This window comes from Ceratotherium simum, chromosome 1 (genome assembly GCF_057802395.1).
Source record: "Ceratotherium simum simum isolate JZ-2026a chromosome 1, ASM5780239v1, whole genome shotgun sequence".
NCBI classification, from domain to species: domain Eukaryota; kingdom Metazoa; phylum Chordata; class Mammalia; order Perissodactyla; family Rhinocerotidae; genus Ceratotherium; species Ceratotherium simum.
The window spans coordinates 105,114,519-105,139,178 of NC_141900.1; the positions used below are offsets into that span (position 1 = coordinate 105,114,519).

Below are 24,660 nucleotides of genomic sequence, written 5' to 3' on the forward strand. Positions count from 1 at the left end.
TTAGCTCTAGAGGTCAAAATTAAGTGTCTAATTTCTCCTCTAAATTTGTTTAATATCTGATGCTCCTGAGAGAAGACAATGTATACAATATGCTCCAAAGATGGTTCCTGCCTTCTAACTGACATCAAGAGGAGGGTCCCCAGTGCAAACAACAGGCAACCTTTATCTACAAGTTGTTTTAGTTATTTTAACAACTCTATGTTCGAATACATATTCTGATTTAGAGTAAGTCTACCAAGTGTTTGGAAAACTGAACAGCAAAGAGAGCAAGGTACAATAATACATGAAGATATGCATTTGTAAATGAAAAATCCACATCTGTTGTTATAAAATATGAAACAAACATGAGAAAAAACATGGAAATACTGACATAACACATTCATTAGCCTCACATTAGAGTAACTAGCTCTGCAGAGCATGCCAACGGTGCATCTTACCTTTAGGTGAGGTGTCACTTAAGACCAGATCTTCATGGCCTTGCTCCACAACTCTGATCACGAACACCGGGCGCCCGTCCTTCTCCTCAATGGAGCACAGGTAGCGACAGCGCCTGTTGGCATAGCGTGTGCTCCAGTACAGTCGGCTGGCTTCATAGCCAACAGGAAAGAGCGCTTTAGGAGAGTGGAACGCTTGCATCTGTTGTGGCAGCAGCTGGCCAATCGTGTGGAAGATGAGGCTTCCAACACGAAAGGTGTGGTCACGCTCTCCTCGCTGCACGATGCTAGCGATCTGTCGCACCTCATCCCGCTGAACGTAAACCCGCCTGAAGACTGCAAAGTAACTTAATTCCTGCTCATGAATGCCCTTGGGTTTGTGCAGGGGACAAAGCATAGTTTTATCCTTAAAAAACATGCATTGTGCTTTAATGGCGCAAGTAAAGTGATAAATGTTGGTGCACCGAAATCTGTGACATCCACTGGTGGCACCCATTTTATGACAGAAGACACATTTCATCTGCAGGCCTCTCCTTAGTGCCAGTTCCACATTTATTAAGGCACCAGCCTGGGTCTCATAGACTTCCGTGGACCACAGAGCACAATTCAAGTGGACCCACAGATCTAAGTCAAGGTTGAGCAGCCTTGCTGGTCCATCTGTCAATCCATCACCTTCCTCATGACAAAAGCAACACTTGCGATAGTCTTTGGGCACGGGATCAGGTTTAAGGGAAGTGCCTAACTTCTTCAGAAATTCATCTATTTCATCCTCACAGGGTGGTTTGAATGTCCCTTTGGGGATTACAATGTGAATGCTCCATTTCTTCCATTTCATTCCTCTCCACTTTTTATTTATCGGCCTACAATCTTCAAACCCACCATGGACAGTTCTTAGCCGAGGCTTTAACTTGACTGTCACCTTAAGCTCATCTGGCTTTGCCTCTACCTGGGCTGCTTCAAAAGCAGGAGGGAAAGTGATGGGAGGTGATGCTGGGGGAGAAGCTTTCTCCTGGAGCTGCGGGAGACAATGCACATCTAAAGTGGAGATGTTGTTACTGTACTGATGAAATGCTTTGGAAGGTGTCTCTTTTATAGGTGACTGGGGCAATGAAGGAACAGATTCCTGTGCAACAAAAAGAAACATAAAAGTAATTCATAAGCCCTAAAAGCAATTCTTATTAAAACAAGAAGCCAAGCAATAGGGTTTCAACAGGGTATGTGACTCTGAGGGGTAGGAAAAGGGTCTCTAAGTAAGTGGTGAGGATTCACACACAGCAGAAGTCCATGCTGAATGGCCAAGTTGTTTAAGTATCGATAGAGGGCTGATGAAAGCAGGACACTGTGGGTGGATCCTTCCCAGGCCTTTTCTGCAAAGCCATAATTCCAGAGAATATTCTGCTCTTAAACCTTCTTGGACACCCCTCTTTGTAACCCTAATGAAGCCAGAAAAATCAATGCTGCACAGGAGCTGGCTTATTTAATTTGTACAATGGAACAGTGTTTTTTGTTAAACCAAATAAGAACTTTGGAACATAATCTTCTATGAGTTTATCCCCACTCTCTGAAATTTGTCTGTTAATCTTAGGCTCAATTAATCGGCATAAACGTGAAAGAAGGGGAAGAAGTCTCCTGACAACAAGCAGATCATATTCCATTTTCTCTGAGACTGCCCCTCCTGACCCAGCTGCCCAAAGAGCTGCGCTGAGGGAGAAGCTCCAGTAGTTTCTATTTAGGTACCGAGTATCGTGAACTAGTCAACACCAAACCCACAGGTTCCCCTCTTCTCATGCACCCCCATCCTACAAGGTACCTGAAAAAAAACCACGCCTCATATAAAACCCGGAAGCAGGCAGGAACTGAACACCGACTTACACTCTCTGGTGAAAGAACAGTTCCTCCTCTCACATAGGTTGACATACTCTAATTCGCAGTCTAAACTTATCTGGCATATAGCTTGGATTTCATTATTCTGGGGACCACTGCCTGTTAAAAAATAAGACTCTCCAGAACATTCTTCCAAGAAAGACCCAGGAGAGCAATGATCTGGAGGGAGGAATGACTGGCAGTATCTCTGAGAGGAAAAAACTTCCTTCAATGCAAACAATTAAAAATATATCATCCACATCAACTAATACTTAGACACATTTAAGTCACATAAAATCAGGTAAACTAGAGCTTTTCCACCAGAGCATGAGCAAAATACTTTCTCCCCAAAATACATTTATAGACTTAAATTGTGTTTGTGAACAGCTTTTCCCATTGGATTAAGATCAATGAAAGCAATATTTTATGGTTGTGCTAAACTAAGATATTTGTACTTAAATAAGTAAAATTAAAGATTTTACTATTAGTGTTTTATTCAATCCTGAACTTTTAAGATATAATTCAAGTCTACCTGCTCTTGTCAAATAAGTTGAACTTATTTGAAATGGCAACGTGGATGGAAGATTTTTATAACTGCTCTTACTCAACCTGAGTAGCATCTGCTTAGATTCCCCATACAGAGAGCTCTGTGAAGGCAAGGGACACACCTGTTTGCTTCACTAATGTATCCCTAGAACACAGAAGTCACTCATTATATATGGTTGATTAACTAAGATTGTCCTAATTTTACCTTGCTTTCTGAGTTTTTTGCTTGTGCAGTTGATGAATAAAGAATAAAGCAGTTATTACTACAGAAGACAATGTCCCTCTCCATTCTATTGGAGCTTTCTCGAGAATCCTGAAAAGCAAAGAAAAATGCGTGGGGATCTCCACAAGTCAAAATTTAATAAAAACAAGATCTATACATTGTTGGTTTTTATGTTATGTTAAAAGTGAAAGTAGCTCTCTATCTTAAAAGTAAAAAGGTAACTATGTGCCAATATTTACCATATAATAATTTAGCCACACAGAAATAAATTTACAAAAATTAACTTTACTACCCATATTTCACTCTATTTAAAAAACAGCGGTTCTCATAATATTCAATTTAGCAGTCTGCTGTAGCTCTTTGGTTTTATGCTCAAGCACATCAAGTATATGCTGATGTTACTCTCAGGAATGTGTCCCATGGAGCCGCCCTGAACGGACTCTCTTCCTGATGTCGGAGCAGAGCACTGCCCAGGGGAGGCAGGCGGTGCGCTCAGAGAAGGATATTAAAGTACCTTGTTCACAAAGGTGAGATCTCTGAAAGATTTCCGCACACCACTTCCAAGAATAACCACTTTGCAGTGACAACACCACTGTGGTCTGAGTGCAGCGCTGTCTGCGACCCCGTGACTAGGATCCCTATATCCAGACAGACCTAAAGGCAAAAGACCTTTGTTAGTGATTAAAACTGACTAAGAACACAAGGTGGCACATGGTGTAAAACTGTGCTGTATCAACTTATTATAACGTGGTTCATTTAACTTACCTTGTATTATTCTTTATTAATTAATAAAAACTTTATCTGCTAAGCAATGGTTATGGGGCATCGATTACACGTACGGCAGTGGGGTACAAATTACACGCCTATTCTCAAACAGCCGGGAGAACAATGTCAGTATATAAGGAGTACAGAAGAAAACCAAAGCACCGCCATATGTTAACATTCACACTAAGTGCAAAGTGAGATGGGGGGAAAGAGATATTACTTTTGCTTGAAGGTTAAGACAACACAAAAATGTTTTGTGAAAGATGAAAAGGTATGGGTTCAAGAGTCTTAAATAAGTATGATTTCGAAAGTCAAAGAGGGATGAGGAGAGTTCCAGAGCCAAGATAAAAAACGTAAGCCAGGACTCAGGATTAGAAAGTCTGAGGCATAGTCAGGGAGCATCACTCATGTAGGGTGTGAAGGCAGAAAGGGAGAAGCAGGAAAAAAACGAGTGTTTCAGAAGCAGCTAGAGGCTAAGAGTTCAAAATCCAACACAGGCAACTCTCAAGAAGCATTCAAAGCTGAGAACTGAGAAGCTGCTAGGGTCTAAGAACAGGGTAAGGACAGAAACAAGTGCGAGAGAGAGAGATGGGAGGAAGTGGGACAAGGATGAGACAGACCAGTGAGACAGGAGGGAAGCCACATGAGTAGGTCTGAGCAACCGGCCCTCTCTCTGAGCCGGGAAGGCCCGACCACATCCAGGGGAGGAGAACGGCCCTGCGGAGTTGGGGCAAAGGCAAAACAAGGGGAAAGTAAAGATGGAAGGCAGAGAAGAAAAGGAAAGGAGAACAAGTAAAGATGCTGGCCTCATGTGCACACTGTGAAGCAGGCAGTAAGCAGGAGGGGAGGTCTAGGGGATGCAGAAGAACAAAAGCTGCCCAAGGGTAAGAAGTCCCAGGCTGCTTCTAGCAGCCTGCGCAGAGAGTGGGCACTCAAATACTTCCTGGTTGACAACATGATATAACACACATCCCAAAGCAGAGAAATCACACCACAGAAGACAGAGCACTCACAGAAGGTTAATTTACCAAGGGCTACACACCAACGTGTGACCTGTTATCTGTTAAAAATTAAAGTTAGATTTTAAACAGAGCAAGCTTAACTTTTGAATCAAGAATAAATTTGCGGTTAACAAAACGTAAACTAGCTCACCATTGCTTGTTGGAGGAAATGGTACATTAGGCTGCTTCAGCCGGTAAGAGCTTGCTAATCTGGGAGGGTTTGCAGATCCTGGTGGAGGCCCACGAAGAAATAAATGCTGTCGATACTCCACACCTGGGTTTACTCGGTGGCTATTGACCAAACCCATGGATGGAACATCTGGAGCATTACTAACCTCATAGCTGTTAGGAATTCGGACATGTAGAAGGTCGGAAAATGCAGCCACAACACTGCTAATGTTCTAAAACAGAAGTGCAAACACTGTTACCCACCCAGAAGGCAACAGGGAACCACTGAAGAAAACTTCACACTTAGGGCAGACATCATTTGCATGATACGTACATTGCATGCAAATCCAACAACTTTTACTTAGACTTCAGAGAGCCTCTGGGAAAGAACTTGTTTTAATGGACCAATATCCAAATAAAGCTTTCATAAACAGATATCTTCATAAAAGGATTCTAATTAACATTAAATATTTGAGAGAGCATTAAAATATTTTAGATATCTTAATATCTGACAGGTGTAGAGGACACAACCACAAGGAATGAGCTAAACCTTATCAGTTTTTACAGCTGGTCAGAAAGCTTGCTTCCAGTGGATTCTATGTGGCTCTGGGCAGAAGTCTGAAATCGTCCACGAAAACACACAAGTGTCACACTCCTGCTATGTTCTGTTCATGACCAAAATGTCACCACTGGACTATTAGTTTGGTTGCCAATGAAATGTCTTCACAGAATTAAGAATTAAAAAAAAGAAAAACCTCAGACTCGTGTTTGATGTCAGCAGCTGCCACCTGAACATTGACATTGCTTCTGTAAAACTTCTATTGTTGATAAAGTTCTTTTTCACTGCTTAATTTTCTACGTGCAAACAGTTACCAAAAAGTTTCTCTCTGAAGAGTTCTCTGAAGTACACAGCCTTTAATACAAAAATGAGAACTCTAACTTCCCTTTGCCCTTTTTGCCTTGAGGTAGGCCGAGATAACTTAATGCTTATTTATGGTACTCAAAAGCAGCCTACATGTCTGAAATGACTATTAACCCTACCCCTAACTTCAGTCTTTTACCCTCAATGACCCTGCACGTTTCATCGTTAGGCCACCTGATACAACTTTAAACTGGGGACGTGTTCTATCACATAAAAAAGCCATTTCCTGTTTACCTCAGCAGCGGTAGGATGCAGGGTGATGGCTACAGATATAAGACCCGATCTGGGACCATTTGGGGATGAACCAAAGGGTGATGTGAAAAATAAAGTGCCTGGCTCGGTTTTGATGTCATTCCTTCTAGATTCTGAACCTTAAAAAGGAAGACAATAAAAAAGAGGAGGAGGAAGGATTAAGTGAGTGTTAATGGCTTTTCAAAATCAAAATATTAACATGAGCAAATCGGCATATGTGAAGAGAAACAACGTGGCCATCTTCTCTACCTTTCCCAGTACTGCTGGGAAGAATTGGAATGATGGGAGACGGCACAGGCTCTGGAGGCTCCTCTTTGACCAATGACAAATCTGGATATCTTCTCACTTCCATCCCAACCACACTCTCAGGAGATGATGAGGGAACAAAACTGTCAGGAGTATCCCGATCAGCACCGTGATCCTGTATCCTGAGAGAAGAACAGACACAGCCCATCAACATGTGCAAATCCACCACTGGGGTCTCCTGCACCAACCCAGCCCTATCCACGAGTGTGACTGGAAGGCACCTTTGGACAATGGCAATAACATAAGCCAATGAATCAGTTCAGAGCCAAACAGGAAATTTCTTGGGAAAAAAATAATATATTTAACTATAAAGTCATTTAAATGGTATGTTTCCTTCTGACTAAAGCTTCAGCAAAAATGTTTTAAGACCTGCCAAAGAAGGAAGATGTTCAGATTACAACCTAGCATAGAAAGGATGAATACCCACACCTTTGCAAAGTTCCAGATCACTGAGATGACGGGAACACTCCTGTGGCTGGAAAAGGAAGGAGCAGTCCACGCACAGACCCAAGTCACACCTGCAAGAACTCACTGTGTCGCTGACGGCACAGGCTCCTGTGGCTGCTGTTTACAGTGGCAGGACGCAAGAAAACCTGGTCACTGTGGCTTCATAGGCCTTTATTTTTCTTAACTGATACAGCAAGGGGAAAAAAATAAGAGACTGGTCTAGTCCAAGAAGCTAGAGATTACCAAGGAGACTGGGGTTGGAGGGCAAGTGTGGTCTCAGCCTAACCAGGGTAGAAGGCCCTGTGAACCTGGTGTCTCCCACTCCCCTGCTGAGAGGAGATGCTGTCATGCTGAAGGAGAACGTGAGAAGCAGCATCATTACGAGACCCAAGAAAGGCTTCCAGACAGTCGCTGTGAAATCCAGGAGTGGAGCAGATCCCTGCCCTAGGGCACCAAACACACATACCTAGGAGGCTGCCTCCCACACCTGCCCCTGATTCACAAATTTGGCAATTTTAGCAGAAAGGTACAGGAGAAAAAAAGAAGACCTAGATTCTAAGTCTGGACAAGTGACTTCTCCTCTTTGGTCCATAGTTTTCTTATTTTTTTTTTTGTGAGGAGGATCAGGCCTGAGCTAACATCTGTGCTAATCCTCCTCCTTTTGCTGAGGAAGACTGGTCCTGAGCTAACATCTATTGCCAATCCTCCTCCTTCCCCCCCCCCCCAAAGCCCCAGTAGATAGTTGTATGTCATAGTTGCACATCCTTCTAGTTGCTGCATGTGGGACACGGCCTCAGCATGGCAGGAGAAGCGGTGCGTCGGTGCGCACCCGGGATCCGAACCCAGGCCACCAGTAGTGGAGCGCGCGCACTTAACCACTGAGCCACGGGGCCGGCCCGCATAGTTTTCTTATTAATAAAGTAAGCAACTTAGTCTAAATGATGTCTCATCAGGACCGGCCCCGTGGCTTAGCGGTTAAGTGCACGCACTCCGCTGCTGGTGGCCTGGGTTCAGATCCCGGGTGCGCACCGACGCACTGCTTCTCTAGCCATGCTGAGGCCGTGTCCCACATACGGGAACTAGAAGGATGTGCAGCTATGACATACAACTATCTACTGGGGCTTTGGGGGGAAAATAAATAAATAAATAAAATCTTAAAAAAAAATAAAATAAAATAAATGATGTCTCATCAAATACAGGATAGTTATCAGATTTTCCAAGGAAGAGAGAGTATTTGAGGAAGTCCGTTAAGAACCGCTGCTGGATCTGACTACTTGATTATTTACGAAAGGAACTGATTCTCCCCAATCAGAATCTTGGGGCTAAAGATCTGATACAAAGAAGTTACAAAACTCTGGACAAGACAGTCCTTAAATTGTCTTCTACAAAAGCCTTCTCTGATACCTGTGACTACTGCACTTTCATGTCAGGCATCTGCAAACGTCAATAAACCCAATAAATCACATGAATTAGCTTACAAAGGACAATGATCTTTGAAATGTTTTGCATGGAGACTCCCAGGCAAATGTCCATTCAATTATTATCACGGCTTGAACTTCCTATACCATTTAAGATTTTAAAAATGCACAAATTAATTATATTTAATAGTAAGAATGTTTTACAGGGGCTGGCCCGTGGTGCAAGCGGTTAAGTGCGCGCGCTCCGCTGCGGCAGCCCGGGGTTTGCCGGTTCAGATCCCGGGCGCGCACCAACACATCGCTTGTCAAGCCGTGCTGTGGCAGCGTCCCATATAAAGTGGAGGAAGATGGGCATGGATGTTAGCCCAGGGCCAGTCTTCCTCAGCAAAAAGAGGAGAATTGGCAGATGTTAGCTCAGGGCTGATCTTCCTCACACACACGCAAAAAAGAATGTTTTATAAACTTTAAATTCTGAAGAAAATTATTCACCCAATTTTACCCCTTAAATATTTTTACATGCTATTCCTACAGACATTATGCTAAATACATATGTATATACATACTTAAAAAAATGAGATAACTAAAAAATATTTGAGAAAAAAGGAACATCTACCTTAATTCTTCCTGATTATTATGAGGTGGTGTTGGAAGTGAAGCTGGAACATCGACTGTCTTTGGGCCTTGAGCAATAGCTCTGGCTAACAAGTCATCCTGTGGTCTGAAGGGCAACTGAAATGGTTTAGGTCCTAGACTTTTGGTAACTGGAAAAGCAAAAATACAAAACCATAAATACATGTAGTCAAAACAGATAAATAGGCAGAACTTTACAATGTGACTGCCACGTCACCACACACAGCTGGCAAAGGCATGTTCCTCAAAGGTGTCAAATCTGGAGGCGTAACATCATACCTTCATGGCTCACTAATACTCCAGCTTTTCCAGCAAGTTCTTCAGTTGTCGCAAAGCCATTTGCCATCTTCTGACAAGCCATAGGAGGTGGTGTAGGAGGAAGAGAGGCAGGGGGTGTTGGAGGATTACTTAAATTATTCTGCTGCAGGAGACCAAAAAATTTTAAATTATATGCTACTGAACAAACATGCCATGACCTTGCTACAACTTAGTTCTGTGAATTTTTAACACACAGAAGCAAGGCTACAGAAACATAATCAAGATGCATCTTCATTCCTAAACGCACACCAAGAAGAAAAATAACGTACGAGGCCAGGAGGCTTTTTAGTGTAGCAAATACTCATGATTATATGGACATATTATCCACTTGCTTATTTTGCCCAGTTTGAGTACTCAGCTTTGAAATTAAGAAGCAAATTTACATTATGCCTGACTCTATTCTACACAACTCTTCAAGTTTCATTGTTATAGCTGTGAAGGCTAGCTTTAAGATTCAACCAATAAACTGTATAAAGCTCTCAAAAATTCCTTTACTAAATTCTCATTAAGATATGCCCCAGTTCTATAAAAAACTTGAGAATTTGTGGTTCTAATCCTATAATTGCAACTCACATCCTAGACATTAGAATTTGGATGGTCCAAAATCTCTACAAGAAGCAAAAGTTACACCAATACTACTAAAATAACTGAATCATTAACAAATGTAGTTCCCTTCCAAACATTTCTCCCTGCTTAACATTTGTCATCAATTTGTCATTTACTGACTAATTAGTCTCTCAGGGATCATTGGAATCTACCAGTACCACCATGCAAATCAAGTGCAAAGTAAAATTACACATGTTGCAAAGATCTAGGATTTCATGAAGATGATGAAGTTGTGTTGGAGAACAGCTTGCAGCAGAAGAGAAGGCATTTACAAGACTTGGGACAGGTTCTAACTAAAGAGAAAAGCCAACAACGATAGTCAACGGAGCATCACAAGAGAATGATCTCAATATTAAAGTCAGAAGAGAAGCCCTCAGGAAAACTGACGATCCTCTCAAATATTTTTGTAAAAAAGATCATTTTACCTAAGTCAGATGTGAAGTAAAGAATGTTAAAAAAAAAATACCAAAAAACATCAAACTAAATCAAGTTTATCATTTTAGAAGCCTAGGAATTAATGCATAGTCGCAATTAGTACCTAAATTATTAGACAGAATACATTTTTAAATTTTTTCATTTCATTTCTGGGTATATTCCTAACTACATTTTTTATTCTCACAATTTACTATGAATTTGGATTCATTTTAAGAGTTAATAAAGGTTACAGGGAAATAAATATTTTCTCTACCATGGAAATAGACAATGAATGTTTTTCATAATTTGTCTTCTTATCTATAGAAAAATTTCAAATGCTCATGTTAGAAACACTTCACCTGGTAAAATTTTAACCTTTTCATTGAACTAAAGTTTAAATGAAACTTGGAGGATTAGATGGAAAAACAAGACAAGCTCTACCAATTTCGATATGGTATCCAAAGAGGAAGCAAGGTAATACCTTGGCAAAGAAACATACCTTGTAGATCAACTGAGAATAGTAATCCGAAACCCCTTCAAGGGTAGCACTGCCAAAAGTTCCTAGAAGTCGATTCCCACTATTAAATTGGCCACTGCCATAAGGAAGAAAGTGCGCAAAGTTCACTCCAATGATTGGTTCCATTAGAGGGAGCAGAGAGAGCTGCTATTAAAAAACACATTTGAGAGTAATGTACATGATAAACAAAACAGAGAGTTTCTCAACTTTTCTAAGACCCAGGGCAACTTAGTCAAATAAGGCTTGAAAAAAGTAAGACTTAAAAATCAGGTATCAAAATGCTGGAATAAGTGAGAGAGACTACAGAATCTTTGAGATATACTTAAAAATGAGCTTTATTCTTATCTGTCTTAAAGGGATGCTGCCAGGCATCTAAGAAGAAAAACACACTCCTTATCTCTGCTCAGCAAGAATCAGGGCGCGAATTGAGGCTAGGTACCACGGATGGCACTTGGTGGCTGTCCCCTCCCTTCCGTAGCAACCATGAAGGTGTGAAGGTCACTATGCAGAGGGACCAGCAGCTGCACTGCTTTGCATCCAGACTCAAGCAACGCAGAGTTTTTCTTGGTGCTGAGGCTGCTCCTTTTGAACATAAGTAAATCTTGATCATCACCTACCAATCCATCTATTTTACTGTAATTTTTGGATGCCAATAGGATAAGGTGCAATTTTGCTTGCACATGGGAAATCTATTAGGTTCCTTGTTGAGATGTCTTTTATCCCTGTAACTCTCTACTTTAATTAGGAAATGATCGCAATAAAGAGAAAGCTTCAGTTTAACAGGGCTGAAAAGGCACCTGATGTCTCGCTTCCTGGTATTTGTAAAGGGGCTGCTGTGAAGGACTCACCTGTTTCAGGTGTGTGAAGGTGTCCGTGGTAGAGTACATAGCTTGCTTCTCTTCTTCATCCTTTTTCCTTTTCTTTGAGCGAGGCGCTGCCTTCTCCCCAGTCCTCTGAGTCCGCTTGTTTCGCTGTTTCTTGGTTTCACTTCCTCCATCTGTTTTTGGCAAGTGGTTGTTGCCACATCCAAAACCACCTTGCATTTGAGCCCCCAAAGCTTGCTAATGTAATTAGAAAGGTTAAGAAATAAGTGAACTATTCACATGTTTGATTTTCAGTTCATGCAAATCCAGTTCCATCCTATGACACATTCCTAACATGGGTACTAAAAGTTAAGGAGAAAAGATGGCAGCATCAAAAGGTCTGCTTTCTGAAAATATCTTTTTCAAAAATTATTCTCAACTATGGAAATCAGTAACCTGCAAAGCCTGAGCAAAGAGCAGAGCTCTTAAGTGTGACTATTTTCCTTTTCAGAGGAAGCACTGCTCCTCAGGCCTGAGCACACTGGTGCCGGCGGCAGCCCAGATCCCTTACTCCTGCTTGTTGGGAGCTGTGGAGGAAGGGGTTGCTCTTAGCCAGGTGGCTGTGGGGGCCTCTGCATAGTGGTCTGGGTGAGTAATTTCGGGTCCCCGTTAGGAGTGGGTGAAATTCAGGTCTGCAGAAATGACGGACAGGCACCTGAAAAGCTTCACAGCTGATGCGTTTTAGTTGAGAGGACCAGCTAGCCTCAGAAATCAATAAAAAAACAATTTTGGTCTTTCAAATTAGCTTACAATCAGACATTTACCTGAATAATAACTGCTTATATACTCGAAGTCAATGAAAGAGGACCTACATGATAGCAAGTAAACCTTTACTTTTGTCTTTCTTTACTTTATGGTTAAGAAGTAAGAATATACCAGTCCTTGAAGAGGTTTTTAAGGGTAGTGCTATCAATACCTAAAAATATGGGAATATTGTTTAGGGGCCATTAGTTCTAAACTTGATAGCTCCACTTTGCTATGGGCAACTTTAGCTGAACTTATTTTAATGTATTCTGCATTGAATCTTGGAGAGTTTGAAGATTATAGTTTCCAGATATATTCTAAATGGCTTAGAGCATGGACAACAAAATTTTTCTGTAAAGGGCCAAACAGTAAATATTATAGCTTTGTAGGCCATATAGTGCCTGTCGTAACTACTCAACTCTTTGCTCTGGTACTCCAAAAGCAGCCATGGACAATTTGTAAATGAATGAGCTTGGCTGTGTTCCCATAAAACTTTCTAAATTCATGGACACTGAACCTTGAATTTTGTTAATTTTCACATATTGTAAAATATTAGTTTTCTTTAGATTTTTTTTTCAACCATTTAAAAATTAAGAACCATTCTTAGCTGATACAAAGAAGGGAAGAGGTGGAAGCAGGCTCAAACTGCCCATCCTGGAGCTACATCAGTGGTTCTCAAAGGGCAATAAGTCCCCAAAGCAGCATAAGGAGTAACACCTGGGACTGGTCAGAAATGCAAATTCTCTGGTCCCACTCCAGACCTACTGAATCAGAAACTCTGGGAGTGAGGCCCAGCACTCTGTGTCTTCACAAGCCCTCCTGGTGATTCTGAGAACTGCAGGCTGAGAGCTCCGCTTCTCCATATGCACATGTATACGAATCACCTGGGACCTTGTTAAAACACACACTCTGACTGGTAGGGCTGTGCTGGGGCATGTGATTCTGCACGCCTTAAAAAGCTCCCAGGTGAGGTCCATGCTGCTGATCCCCAAGGACTGCCCTTTGAGTAGCAAGGGCCTGAGAATCTCTTATTGGCATATAAGAGACTTACAATGCAATCGCTCATTAAGTATGTATGGGCCAGGCACTGTAGGTGCTCTACAGACATTATCTCTAATCCTCGCCATCACCCTAAAAGGCAGATATTACTACACTTCAAAGAATACTTTTAATTACAGAAGAGCACAAAAGATTAAAAATCATCTGGAAAGTCTGCCTGAGATAAAAAGTCAACATTTTAAAGTATCTGTTTTTAATCTTTTATCTATGCCTACATATATTTTGTTAAAAACACAATGGACCATACCTTGTACTCTTTTATTTTGGTGGCTGCTTTTTAAACTTGACTTATGGTTGTTCCCCATGACATTAAACATTCTTATATAGCATAAATTTTAAATGCTGGAAAAACATCTGTGTATCATTCAGACATAGATCTACAGAAATAATAATTTAATCAACAACTGCTGTAGTAGATTTACGTTGTTTTCTTTCTCTCATTTTTTCTCTCAGGACACTAGCTATTCAGGCAGTTACATCTTTGCACACATTAGAATTTCACATTCCTATGCCAGGTTCCTAAATATGTCATTTCTAGGTCAAAGGTATGCACCTTTTATAAAAATACTTTTTTATAAAAATATTACAAGCACAATGTGTATTTTAACTCCTTTAATCCTTGTGGCAACCCTACATGATAGGAAATATTATTAATCCTGTTTTACAGATGAGGAAACCGAGGCACAGAAAGGCTGACCTGCCCAGGCCACACTGTTGGTCAGTGAGGCAACACGGATTTAACTCAGGCTGAGTGGTTCGACCTCTCACAGTTTCCAAGAAGGCTTTACCACTGCACTACAACTAGGAGGGTGTTCTCCTAATTGCAATTTATCTATGAGAAAACAGACTCAGCATGGAGAAAAAGTGGGTCAATCCAACTATTGCCACAATTATTTTGCCTTGAGTATGACTAGAAAGTAAATAAACTTCATCATTTGTAAAACAGGGATAATAAATGTACCTGCCATATGATTAAACGGTATCTTAGGGGCAAATGCTCAGCACAGCATAACACCTGGAATGTGGTAAGGAGACATTACCCCTAGTTATCAAGTGCCTCTACCCTATGTTGTCATCCCAAACGGATATGAGAACATGTGCCGGAGTCCAAACTTATATATATATACACATACACAAGTGATTTCATCCCTTTTTCTATCGTAACACCCTCTCTCCATTTTTTTAACTATATAATCACCAGTATTAGGACTTCAATTCAATACACTGAGTACTTACCATGTGCTAAGTACGGCATTAGGTACTCAGGATACAAAAGTGCTCCAGATGCAGCCTCTGCCCTTTAAGGAGCTATTTATGGTAAGTGGCACTACAGTAACTGCTATATGAACACATGGGTACCAACACATATTTGAGATTAGTTGAGCTGAGAAAGGTATCTGGAGATGATTCCAGAACCGAGTTTTAAAAGATAAGATATTGACCAGATGTAAAAAAGAAGGGAGAGCAGAGCAGGCTGAAACAGCAGCACATGGCTATATATGGAAGGGTGAAATCAGAAAGACACTCGGGGGATTGCAAGTAGTTCTGTATTCCTAGGGGCATAGAATGCAATGGAGAAAGTGACTAGAGATGGGGCATATTCGCTGGTGACAAATATGACTAAGTATTACCACTAAAATTTTTAAAAATGACATAACTCTACTGGGTAAACACTCAACCTCTACTGAATGGTCATACAGACAAGAGAAAACAAAGAGTAAGCCAACACTTGCAAAAAGAACGGCTTCATTAACAATCTTATATATGCAAATTTGGACAACTAAATATACTACCTCGCCCCCATTCAATTAAAAAATGAAGATTATAAAATCCAATGTGAGAAGCACTGTAGGGAAAGCTTTATGAATATACTAGTAATGACACCGCAGCTTTTGAAAGATAAAGAAGCAAGAGTAATGAAGCAGACCAACTCCTATGATCCAGGAACCCCAATCTGGGAAATATCGCAAGGAAGTTCACTGAAATGCAGAGGAGGAAATCTTGTAAAGGTATATTTAAAAGGAAACTCTTTTTTATTTTTTTTGGTGCAGAAGATCAGCCCTGAGCTAACATCTGCCAATCCTCCTCTTTTTGCTAAGGAAGACTGGCCCTAGGCTAACATCCGTGCCCATCTTCCTCTACTTTATATGGGACGCCGCCACAGCATGGCCTAACAAGCAGTGCGTCGGTGTGCGCCCAGGATCCGAACCCGGGCCGCCAGCAGCAGAGCGCGAGCACTTAACCGCTACACCACGGGGCCGGCCCCAAAAGGAAACTCTTCATACAAAGGAAAAGACAAAATCATACCCAATGTTTTATAACTTAAAAAGGGCAGAATATTGATACATGGAAAACTACAAAGATAGAAGAGTATCTACATGTAACATTGAGTTTGTATAAGTATTAATACATTGCAACACAATGGATTCCCAATATGGGTTGTCCCTGAGGGTCCCCAAGCATATTAACAGGGGTGCAGGAGCTATTTTCTGTATTTCAAAGAGGTTAATGGAAACTGCACACTTATTTGCAATAAAGATACATAGACATTTACTTCTTTGCTTTGGTTAGATTGACTCAATGTGGCAATAATCAGCTGACAGGCACATGTTACATACGAAATGCATTACTACGTCTTTGATTTTGGGAAAATATAGTAAATGATTATGTAATATAATGTATGGGTATAAGTCAAAACACGGGGTACATGGAGGTAGAAACAACAAAATAAAAAATGGTCCTTTAGAGTAAAAAGGCACAAAATAGTGTTGAAATTAATACAGTGGTTGGTACTAATCTGCTATAACTGTAATTTAAAACAAAAGGAAAAGCAAGTTGTAGGTTTCATGAGTCACACTTACCAATCCTTCAGCTGGGTTCTGCCTCTCAACTAGTTTGTTATCCTTTATACAGTCATCTTCTGAACAAAAACCACCTTCAGGTTTTTGATTCAAAAGGGAAGATGACTTTTTATTTTTCAGCAGATGCTTCAGAAGTTCATTGCCTGAATCTCCTTTGGTAGCAGGGGCCCCAGCAGAACGGGGAGGACTCTGCCCTGAGGAGACAGGACCAGCCACGGCTTTCTCGGCAGCCTTCCCGGTTTGTTCCTCCCATTTAGGCGCTTCTTGGCCTGGGCACTGCTCCAGCTCAGCTGTCTCCAGTTTTATCTCTTCAGTTGTGGCAGGCGTTTCCATGGAGAGCTTATCCACCTCCAAATGTGCACAAGTCTGTTGATTTGGAGTTCCTTGTGAGAAATCACTATTGGGCACTTTGTTTTCTAATTCTGTACACAGCTGGCCTGCTGCCATGTTAGCTGTTGATGAGTCAACTGGTCCCACTGACTTGGGTTCTGCTTGGTGAGGAAGCTCGCTGGGTGTGTTCACTGTAGGAGTGGAGGTAGTTTCTGAGATACTCGGAGTCAGTGGAGCAGTTGTATCTGAATGGGGAGTTGATGGTGCCTTGGTGGATTCTGCATCATCATCTTTCTTCTTCTTTCTTGTTCTTTTCTTTTTCCCTTTTTCTTCTGGGATTATATCAGAATACAACTGAATGAGAGACTGGGTTGATCCTGGATAACTTTGTCCATGGGTTACAGCAGGGTCCTGGCCACATGGGAGACTGCTATTAGCTACTGGAGGTGCTGCAGGTAAAGCAGGTGTAAAAGGAGGCCTCACTGGGGACTGCTGGAAGCTGGTCCCAGAAAGACCTCCATGTACCTGCTTAACAGAATGGAAATTTGGACTTCCACCAGGAATTGATGGTGAATCAGGAACAAATGAAGGAGGTCCTATCTGCCTTCGCTCATTGGTTTGCATGAAAGTTTGGGTGGGGGGTGAATTAACAGATCCTTGTTGTATATTCTGTTGCTGTAAAACCTGCCCCATTTGCTGTTGGTGTTGTGGAGACTGCTGAAGGGGTCTTGGAGGTTGCATAAAATCACAAGGCAGGTCAGAACTGTAGAATGGAACCTGGGACACAGACGTCCTACTGCTTAGCTCTGAGCCCATCATGCCATGTTGCTCCATTTCCATCCTCTGCTGCAAAGCTCTTTGTCTGTCTACTTCTTGCATGAGTTGGATTCGTTGTCTTTCCTGCTGTTCTCGTAAACGTTCCTTACGTTCCCGTTCTTGAAAACTTTCACTAAAAGGATTATTGTCATCAAATTCCACCCGTGGTGGTGGTCCACTCGGTGGATTTGCATTTGACACTGTCCCTGGGGTGGACGTGCAAGTTTTTATTGGTAACTGGGCAACTGGAGGCTGAATCCTAGGAGGATTGAGGGAGACATGAGCAGGAGCCCTGGAAGGTTGCCATCCAGGTAAACTGGGCATTCTAGCAGGGCTGGCGTGGCCGGCAATGACCGCTGTGTGCTGCTGGTGCTGTAGCTGCTGTGGCACCATGGGGAAGCTGGGCTGGCTCATGGCGGGTGGGGTGGCACCTGGAACTAGGGGCTGTTGTGGCTGGACACCCGGCATGACAGAAGGCGGGGCCAGTGCACACTGCTGCTGCTGCTGCTGCTGCTTGATCCGATAATCTTCAATCAGCTCTGCATGCTCTTTCTGTTGTTTACGGATCTGGAATAACGAAATTAAATCTTACTCGTCTATATATATACTACAAGTATCAAACTAAAACACTTACTGATGATTATGGTGGGGGTTAGAGAAGGCAGTTAGATCTTGTAGAGGCAAAAATATTTTGCTAAGGCAATAGCAAAAATTACAAAAAATTAGATTGATAAACATTAACTAAAGACTGCCAATCTTTTTAACAACAGAATTTTTCTGAAGTCATCTGTAAAACTTCTTCACATACGAAATACCAAAAACAAATTCAAAATACATTTTTCTGAAATAAATTTTAAGAAAAATCTTACTGTGAACATCAAACTACACATCAAAAAATAAGATAAAAGAATAACCAAAGGCTACACAGGATGCCTTAGAAGTTACATTAATATATAAGGTTAGAATGTGAGATTTAACTCGAACTTTAACCATTTAAACACGTTAAGATTTCATTTCTTAAATATACAAAATTGACAACATGTTAAAACAAGATGAACTACTAGCATATATACCACACCCTCCCCTCCAGGTTAAACAGATTAGACTCTTTGAATTTCATGGGTAACATACCAAATTATAATTTCTGAAATATATACAAGCTCTAAGGTAATATTTTAAATAGTTCCTAATAAGCTCCTAATATAATGACTGACTTATGTCAGTTAATTCATTCCAAAAACCTTTGTGCCCCAATGTGCCAGATGCTACAAACCAATCTCAGTAAAAATGCAACCCTTGTCTTGAGGATGTACCACCTCACGTGGGGATCTGCGGAGGAAGGGATGCATTATAATGTACATATCCTTCAAAATCGTTCTATTTTTGGATATATATTATACTAGTATACTGAACCCAGTAGTTCTAATAGTTTTTCAGTTTATCTTCTTCAGTTTCCTAGGCAGACTAGCATATTCTCTGCACATAATGGTTTTGGCCTGTTCTCCAGTAGCTGTATAACTGCTATCTTATTTTCTTGTCTTTCCTGACCAGTTGACTGGTTAGCACTGAGGAATTACCATTGGAGTGATGAAGCAGAATGAATATACATAAAGCACCTAGAACAGTTATCTGGAATATAGAAGGTGGTCATCCATACCTTTCCTATGACATTTTAAAATACTTTAAAAAATGTTATCATCAATTGCTTAATGAGATTACAATGGATTGTTGGCAACCATATAGTAACAGATAATGTGTCCAATTTTCCAAGTACAGCATTAGCTTTTAAATAGGATCTGATCCACAGATATGCAAAAACTAGGCCCTCATCATAAAGAATTTATAGAAATACACCAGAAGGCAATAACAGTGCTAAAAATACTTTACAAGAAATACCTATTCTTAAAAGAATATTTACTTGCAATAAACATGGATCCAGAGAGTAAATTTAAAGAGAAAAGAAACCTCATTCTGGAATAGTCCTAGTTTTAAACAATAGGAATTATAATCACTTTATTGTTGGTACATTATTGTGGAAGCTTCAGCTTGGAGATAAGACATGAGTCCAGATCCCTAATCAAACAATCAGCTATGAGCAAACATGTTACCCACCTCTACACTGACTCACCAGATTCGTCATGTGTAAAATGGTGATAATACTGACTTCTTCAGAAGGTTGTAGAGAAGGTTACATCAGACAATGTACGTGAATGTGTTTTCCAGCGTGTTCATTATACAGACAGCACTCTGATTTTTAGTGAGTTGATCTACTCTGAACTCCTCCCTTTCTACTATCAACATTTGGATTACTTTTCAATTTTATTTTAAATATTAAAATTGACAATTAAAAGCAAAATTGACTTTTGTTGGTGTACAATTCTCTGATCTTTAACACAGAGATTAGCGTAGCCATCACCACAATCAAGATACAGCAAAGTTTTATCACCCCAGAAAATGCCCTCATGCTACCCCTTTGTAGTCAAACCCTCCTCCCTCCACCCCTAAGCCCTGGCAACCACTAAACCTATTGTGCATCTTTATAATTTTGCCCTTTCAAGAATGTTACATAAATGAAATCAGTATATAACCTTTTGGGATTAGCTTCTTTTACTCAGCATAACGCTTTTGAGATCCATCCAATTTGCCGTGTGTATCAACGATTCATTCTTTTTTATTGCTGTGTAGTACTCCATTGTATGGATGAACAGGCATATTTCGTTTTATCGTGCTTCGGTTTACTGTGCTTCGCAGATACTGCATTTTTTACAAACTGAAAGTTTCTGGCAACCCTGCGTCGAGCAAGTCTATTGGCGCCATTCTTCCAACATATGCTCACTTCGTGTCTCTGTCACATTTTGGTAAGGTGTGCACATTGTGTTTTTAGACATAATGCTATTGCACACTTAACAGACTACAGTATAGTGTAAACATAACTTTTATATGCACTGGGAAACCAAAAAAATTCGTGTGGCTCACTTTATTGCAATATTTGCTTTATTGTGGCGGTCTGGAACCAAACCTGCAACATCTCGGAGGTGTGTCTGTACCACACTTTGTCCAACCACTCACCACTGAAGGATACTGGCGTGTTTCCAGTTTTTGTGACTAGGAATAGAGCTGCTATACATATTGGTGTATAGGTTTTAATTCACTTGGGTAAATACCTAGGAGTGTGCTGTTAACCCATTTTGAACACTATTATTTATTTATTTTCCTCCCCAAAGCTCCAGTGCATGGTTGTGTATCTTAGTTAGTGTCCTTCTAGTTCTTCTATGTGAGTGGCCACCACAGCATGGTAACTGACAGACAGGTGGTGTGGTTCCGTGACTGGGAAACGAACCCGGGCGGCTGAAGCGGTGAAAGTGCTGAACTCTAACAACTAGGCCATCAGGGCTGGCTCAAAATAGCTCCAACTACTATTGTTTTATTTTAAATAAAAATTTAAAATTTTACTTCTTTTTAAGTATAATTGTTATTTCAGTATGAGCATTTTGAGAAACACCTGGTTTATAAGGAAGATAACAGCAAAATGATTTACTTTTTCAGGAATGAGTCCTTTACATAAGATATACCAATTTTTTTTTTTAATATTTTAATTATTTTTGTGTGTGTGTGAGAAAAGACCAGCCCTGAGCTAACTAACAATCCCCCACTTTTTGCTAAGGAAGACTGGCCCTGGGCTAACAGCCGTGCCCATCTTCCTCTACTTTATATGGGACACCACCACAACATGGCTTGACAAGTGGTGCATCGGTGCCCACCCTGGATCCAAACCTGCAAACCCCGGGCTGCCGCAGCAGAGCATGCGCACTTAACTGCTACGCCACCGGGCCGGCCCCTTTACCAATGTATTTTAAGACCAAAATACTGAGAAGAAATAATAATAAACACATACCATGAAAAAGAACCACCAGAATGACTCAAATGCTATTTCTGAAATTCCACTAGAAAACAGGGAACCAAAGGATACAGTAAAGAAAAGGTCAATTTCAAGTTAAAAACTACTTCTCGGGCCCTGGCTCTTGTTCCCACCTCAACCCAGGATCTGCCGGGAGCTCTGTCCTCAGGAAAGCTGAAGACTCCGCAGACTGATTTCTCAGTGCAGCGAAAGTTACTGAATTTCCCCAAGCTATATCAGCTACACCAGAGTTTCACACCCGAGTGTAAAAACAGTTCTTCTAAGTCAGGATTATGAGAATTAATCTATCCAGCAGCACTTACGGAGTACGTGCTGTGCGACTATCACTCTAGGGAAGGGACTGGGGCTGTTATGTCTTCAGTTAGTAAGAGGTCTCAGGACTGTCACTTTTGTCTGCCATTTAACACCAATCAAAATAGTCTATCATTAATGAATGACAGACCAAAACATTGTACTCATAACAACTACTTCTGGTTTGCAAACCTATGTGTTACCTGCTCTAGCTGTTTCTGAACCATGCTTTGCTGCTCAGTAACGTGCTTGAGCTGTTCCGCATCCTCCTCCGGAAACTCACGCCCAGCTTTCTTCGCAGTACGCTGTTTAGCTGAAAGGGCCTTCTTAGATTTTCTGTGTGCGCCAATTTGTTCTTCAAGGTATTTCTGTTGCATCTGAAGAAGCTGCTGGGTGTCCTGAAGCCATTCTTCATACTGCTTACGTTGTGCATCATCTGAGGAAAAAATTAAAAATTCATCTGTGTTAATTTTCTAAAGAGTCTAACAATATAAAAGTTACACAAATCCACTTTATAAGGAAACACAGTTTCACAAGACCTTGTAATAAATATTTTGAAAACACAATACTAACTATTAGACCAGAATGTAACTATAAAATAGGAGACTTTGGGAAAATATTTATTTAAGAAAACCAAAGAATGCATGTTCTTAGGACATGGGTTAACTTCATAGTTAAAAATACTATATATCCAATCTTTGAAAAGCAGAAGACTGTTATCTAATGGAATGCTTTTATCTACTGAACTATCAAATTCTCTAAAACACAAGCCAAACTACATATTAAATTATATGTGTGTTTTATTAATTCAACTTTACAGATTTTGAAGAGACAAAGTAAGACATCCTTATTCAAAGTCCAGAGCATGGATTAGGTATCATTTCCCATGCTAATTTTCCTAAGTTTATAAGGTTTTCCCTATTTCTTAATAGTAAAAAAGAATGTCCTAAACTGAGAAGGAAGGAACATAGAATGTTTTAGAAAGAACCAACATGAAGTCTATGTTTTATAAAGGAAATCCGCAAGTTAAAAACACTGGTAATTTTTGTAAATTTTGTAATTTATCCTTATATAAATAATCAAAGGCAGGGAATAATTAACCAAGTAAAATCTTTTCTACTTTTATGACTGTCATTAATATCTCCCCAAATAGTTATATCTCTTCATCTTGTACCAATATTCCTTCTTTATTCTTTAAGGGCACTTTACTTCACTGATGCCAAGCCCCCCAAAAAAAAGTCATCTTATGGTAGTGAAATTCAGAATATACCTTTTTGACTCACTATAAGACAAAGAAATGAATAAATACAATTCCAAGGATATTAGCTGAAAAATTACATCAATGATAACAGAATATTGTCATACAATAAGAATCCAACCAAAGCCAATGGGCACAATAAAGCCAGAAAAAGCCCGTTGGTTATAGTCGTTCACTTGTTTTTAATGCAAATAGGTATTCAAATTATAATAATAATTAATACAGGGGTAATTTCAAAAGGTCAGACTTTGGGTTTGTTCTTAAACCCAGAAGTTCCAGTACATGTATGAACTTGAAATCTAGTCTACTAAATTTGAAGGGCATTTTTCAAGAACAGGCTTTTTCACAAGATTTCAGAAGTTCTGCTTCTGGTAGAATGAGACCTACCGCAAGGAAAGCCTTTCTGGTTTCTGGAACCAGGAGAGCAGAGGTGAGCAAAATGAAAAATAATGGTGAAAAAAAAGTTAGCTAAACAGTCTGAAGATTTCAGAAAGGTTCAGTTTGGGGAGAACTTTAAATACTATCCTGAACCACCTTGGGACCCCTGAAGATAGCTAGAAAGGATTCAGTGGCGTCCTGCATCCTCGACCTTCACACCATGCTGCTAACCCAACTTATTTCTAAGCATATTCCCTTTGTTGTTCCCATTTAGTGTCCTTGTCATTTAGGTAGACAGTCAAAAGAGCAAGAAGCGGTTTAATTCTACAGATTGTAAAGTGCCCGATCTGTATACAAAAACAGCAACAACAATATTGAAGAGACTGGAGAAGATGATTTTTCTGTATTAAAATATTTATTTCTAACTATAATTCTTCATGCACAGAGAAAAAAGCAACGAAAATACATGCCTTGAGGAAAAGACGCCTAGCAGGGCAGTGATGTTTCATAAAAGATGAGGGCACTTAAGACTTAAAATAACACACCTAAACTAACTCCAAGTTTTTAGAAGAAGACAAATATACTGCAAACAAGCAATCCCCAGAGAATATGTAACTTATTAGATTTATACTTACTGACAAAGCCTGGACCAAAATTTGGAGGATTAGGCCTAGAAATCTGATGTGTTATACTGCCATCCTAAAATAAGTAAAATTTACAAATAGGTTTATTCCACATTTCAGTTAACGGGGAAAAAACTTAAAAAAGAAAAAGAAATGGAAGGGAAAAAAAAATCCTTAAATTTCTTAAGACATCTTTAAAGCTTTGCTTTTTATTTAAAGTAGACTAAATTTAGTGGTGACAACCTAATTTCTGAAAATTTACAAGTATCTCTGAACTGTTATATTTTCTAGATTTCAGTTGAAAAGCAATTATGTTTGAGGTAAGGGATTATTCATCAGAAATATAATAGTAGGGCAAATCAAATACTGTTAGTATTTAGCTACAGATGCACATAAAATCCCACTTTTTGATGAAATCTACCTGGTTTCTTCTGCAATTAAAGATATAAATATGGGTGCCAGATTTACTAAATTCCACCTCACAATATAGTTATAGATAAACAAGAACCAATGTGTTTAACATGCATAAACACTAAAACAAATATACACTAATTAAAAATATTAGTCTTATTTTCTAATTAAATGTCTTGTTTCTTCCCAGGTGACTGAATAAATAGTTGTTAATCTCATAATTCCGGGGTAACAATCTGATCAATAAAATTAACTTTGAAAAAAACATTTACTCAGT

At 40.1% G+C, this 24,660-nt stretch overlaps 1 protein-coding gene across 13 annotated transcripts in view; it reads right to left on the bottom strand.

Annotated features, from left to right (window-relative positions):
* KMT2C (lysine methyltransferase 2C) overlaps positions 1 to 24,660 on the bottom strand; it is a 277,698-nt gene that overhangs the window by 12,139 nt on the left and 240,899 nt on the right. For 10 of the 13 annotated variants that reach the window (XM_087433406.1, XM_087433446.1, XM_087433390.1 and 7 more), the window contains 13 exons: positions 23,985 to 24,048; positions 21,917 to 22,149; positions 16,358 to 18,070; positions 11,679 to 11,891; positions 10,813 to 10,977; positions 9,255 to 9,396; positions 8,959 to 9,106; positions 6,424 to 6,602; positions 6,157 to 6,293; positions 4,984 to 5,233; positions 3,581 to 3,720; positions 3,049 to 3,156; positions 438 to 1,557 (listed from right to left, as the gene is read on the bottom strand). In XM_087433406.1, coding sequence (XP_087289532.1) covers positions 438 to 1,557; positions 3,049 to 3,156; positions 3,581 to 3,720; positions 4,984 to 5,233; positions 6,157 to 6,293; positions 6,424 to 6,602; positions 8,959 to 9,106; positions 9,255 to 9,396; positions 10,813 to 10,977; positions 11,679 to 11,891; positions 16,358 to 18,070; positions 21,917 to 22,149; positions 23,985 to 24,048 — 4,612 coding nt within the window. The remainder of the gene's footprint in view (positions 1 to 437; positions 1,558 to 3,048; positions 3,157 to 3,580; positions 3,721 to 4,983; positions 5,234 to 6,156; positions 6,294 to 6,423; positions 6,603 to 8,958; positions 9,107 to 9,254; positions 9,397 to 10,812; positions 10,978 to 11,678; positions 11,892 to 16,357; positions 18,071 to 21,916; positions 22,150 to 23,984; positions 24,049 to 24,660) is intronic. The other 3 variants (XM_087433401.1, XM_087433396.1, XM_087433439.1) reach the window with 3 other exon arrangements.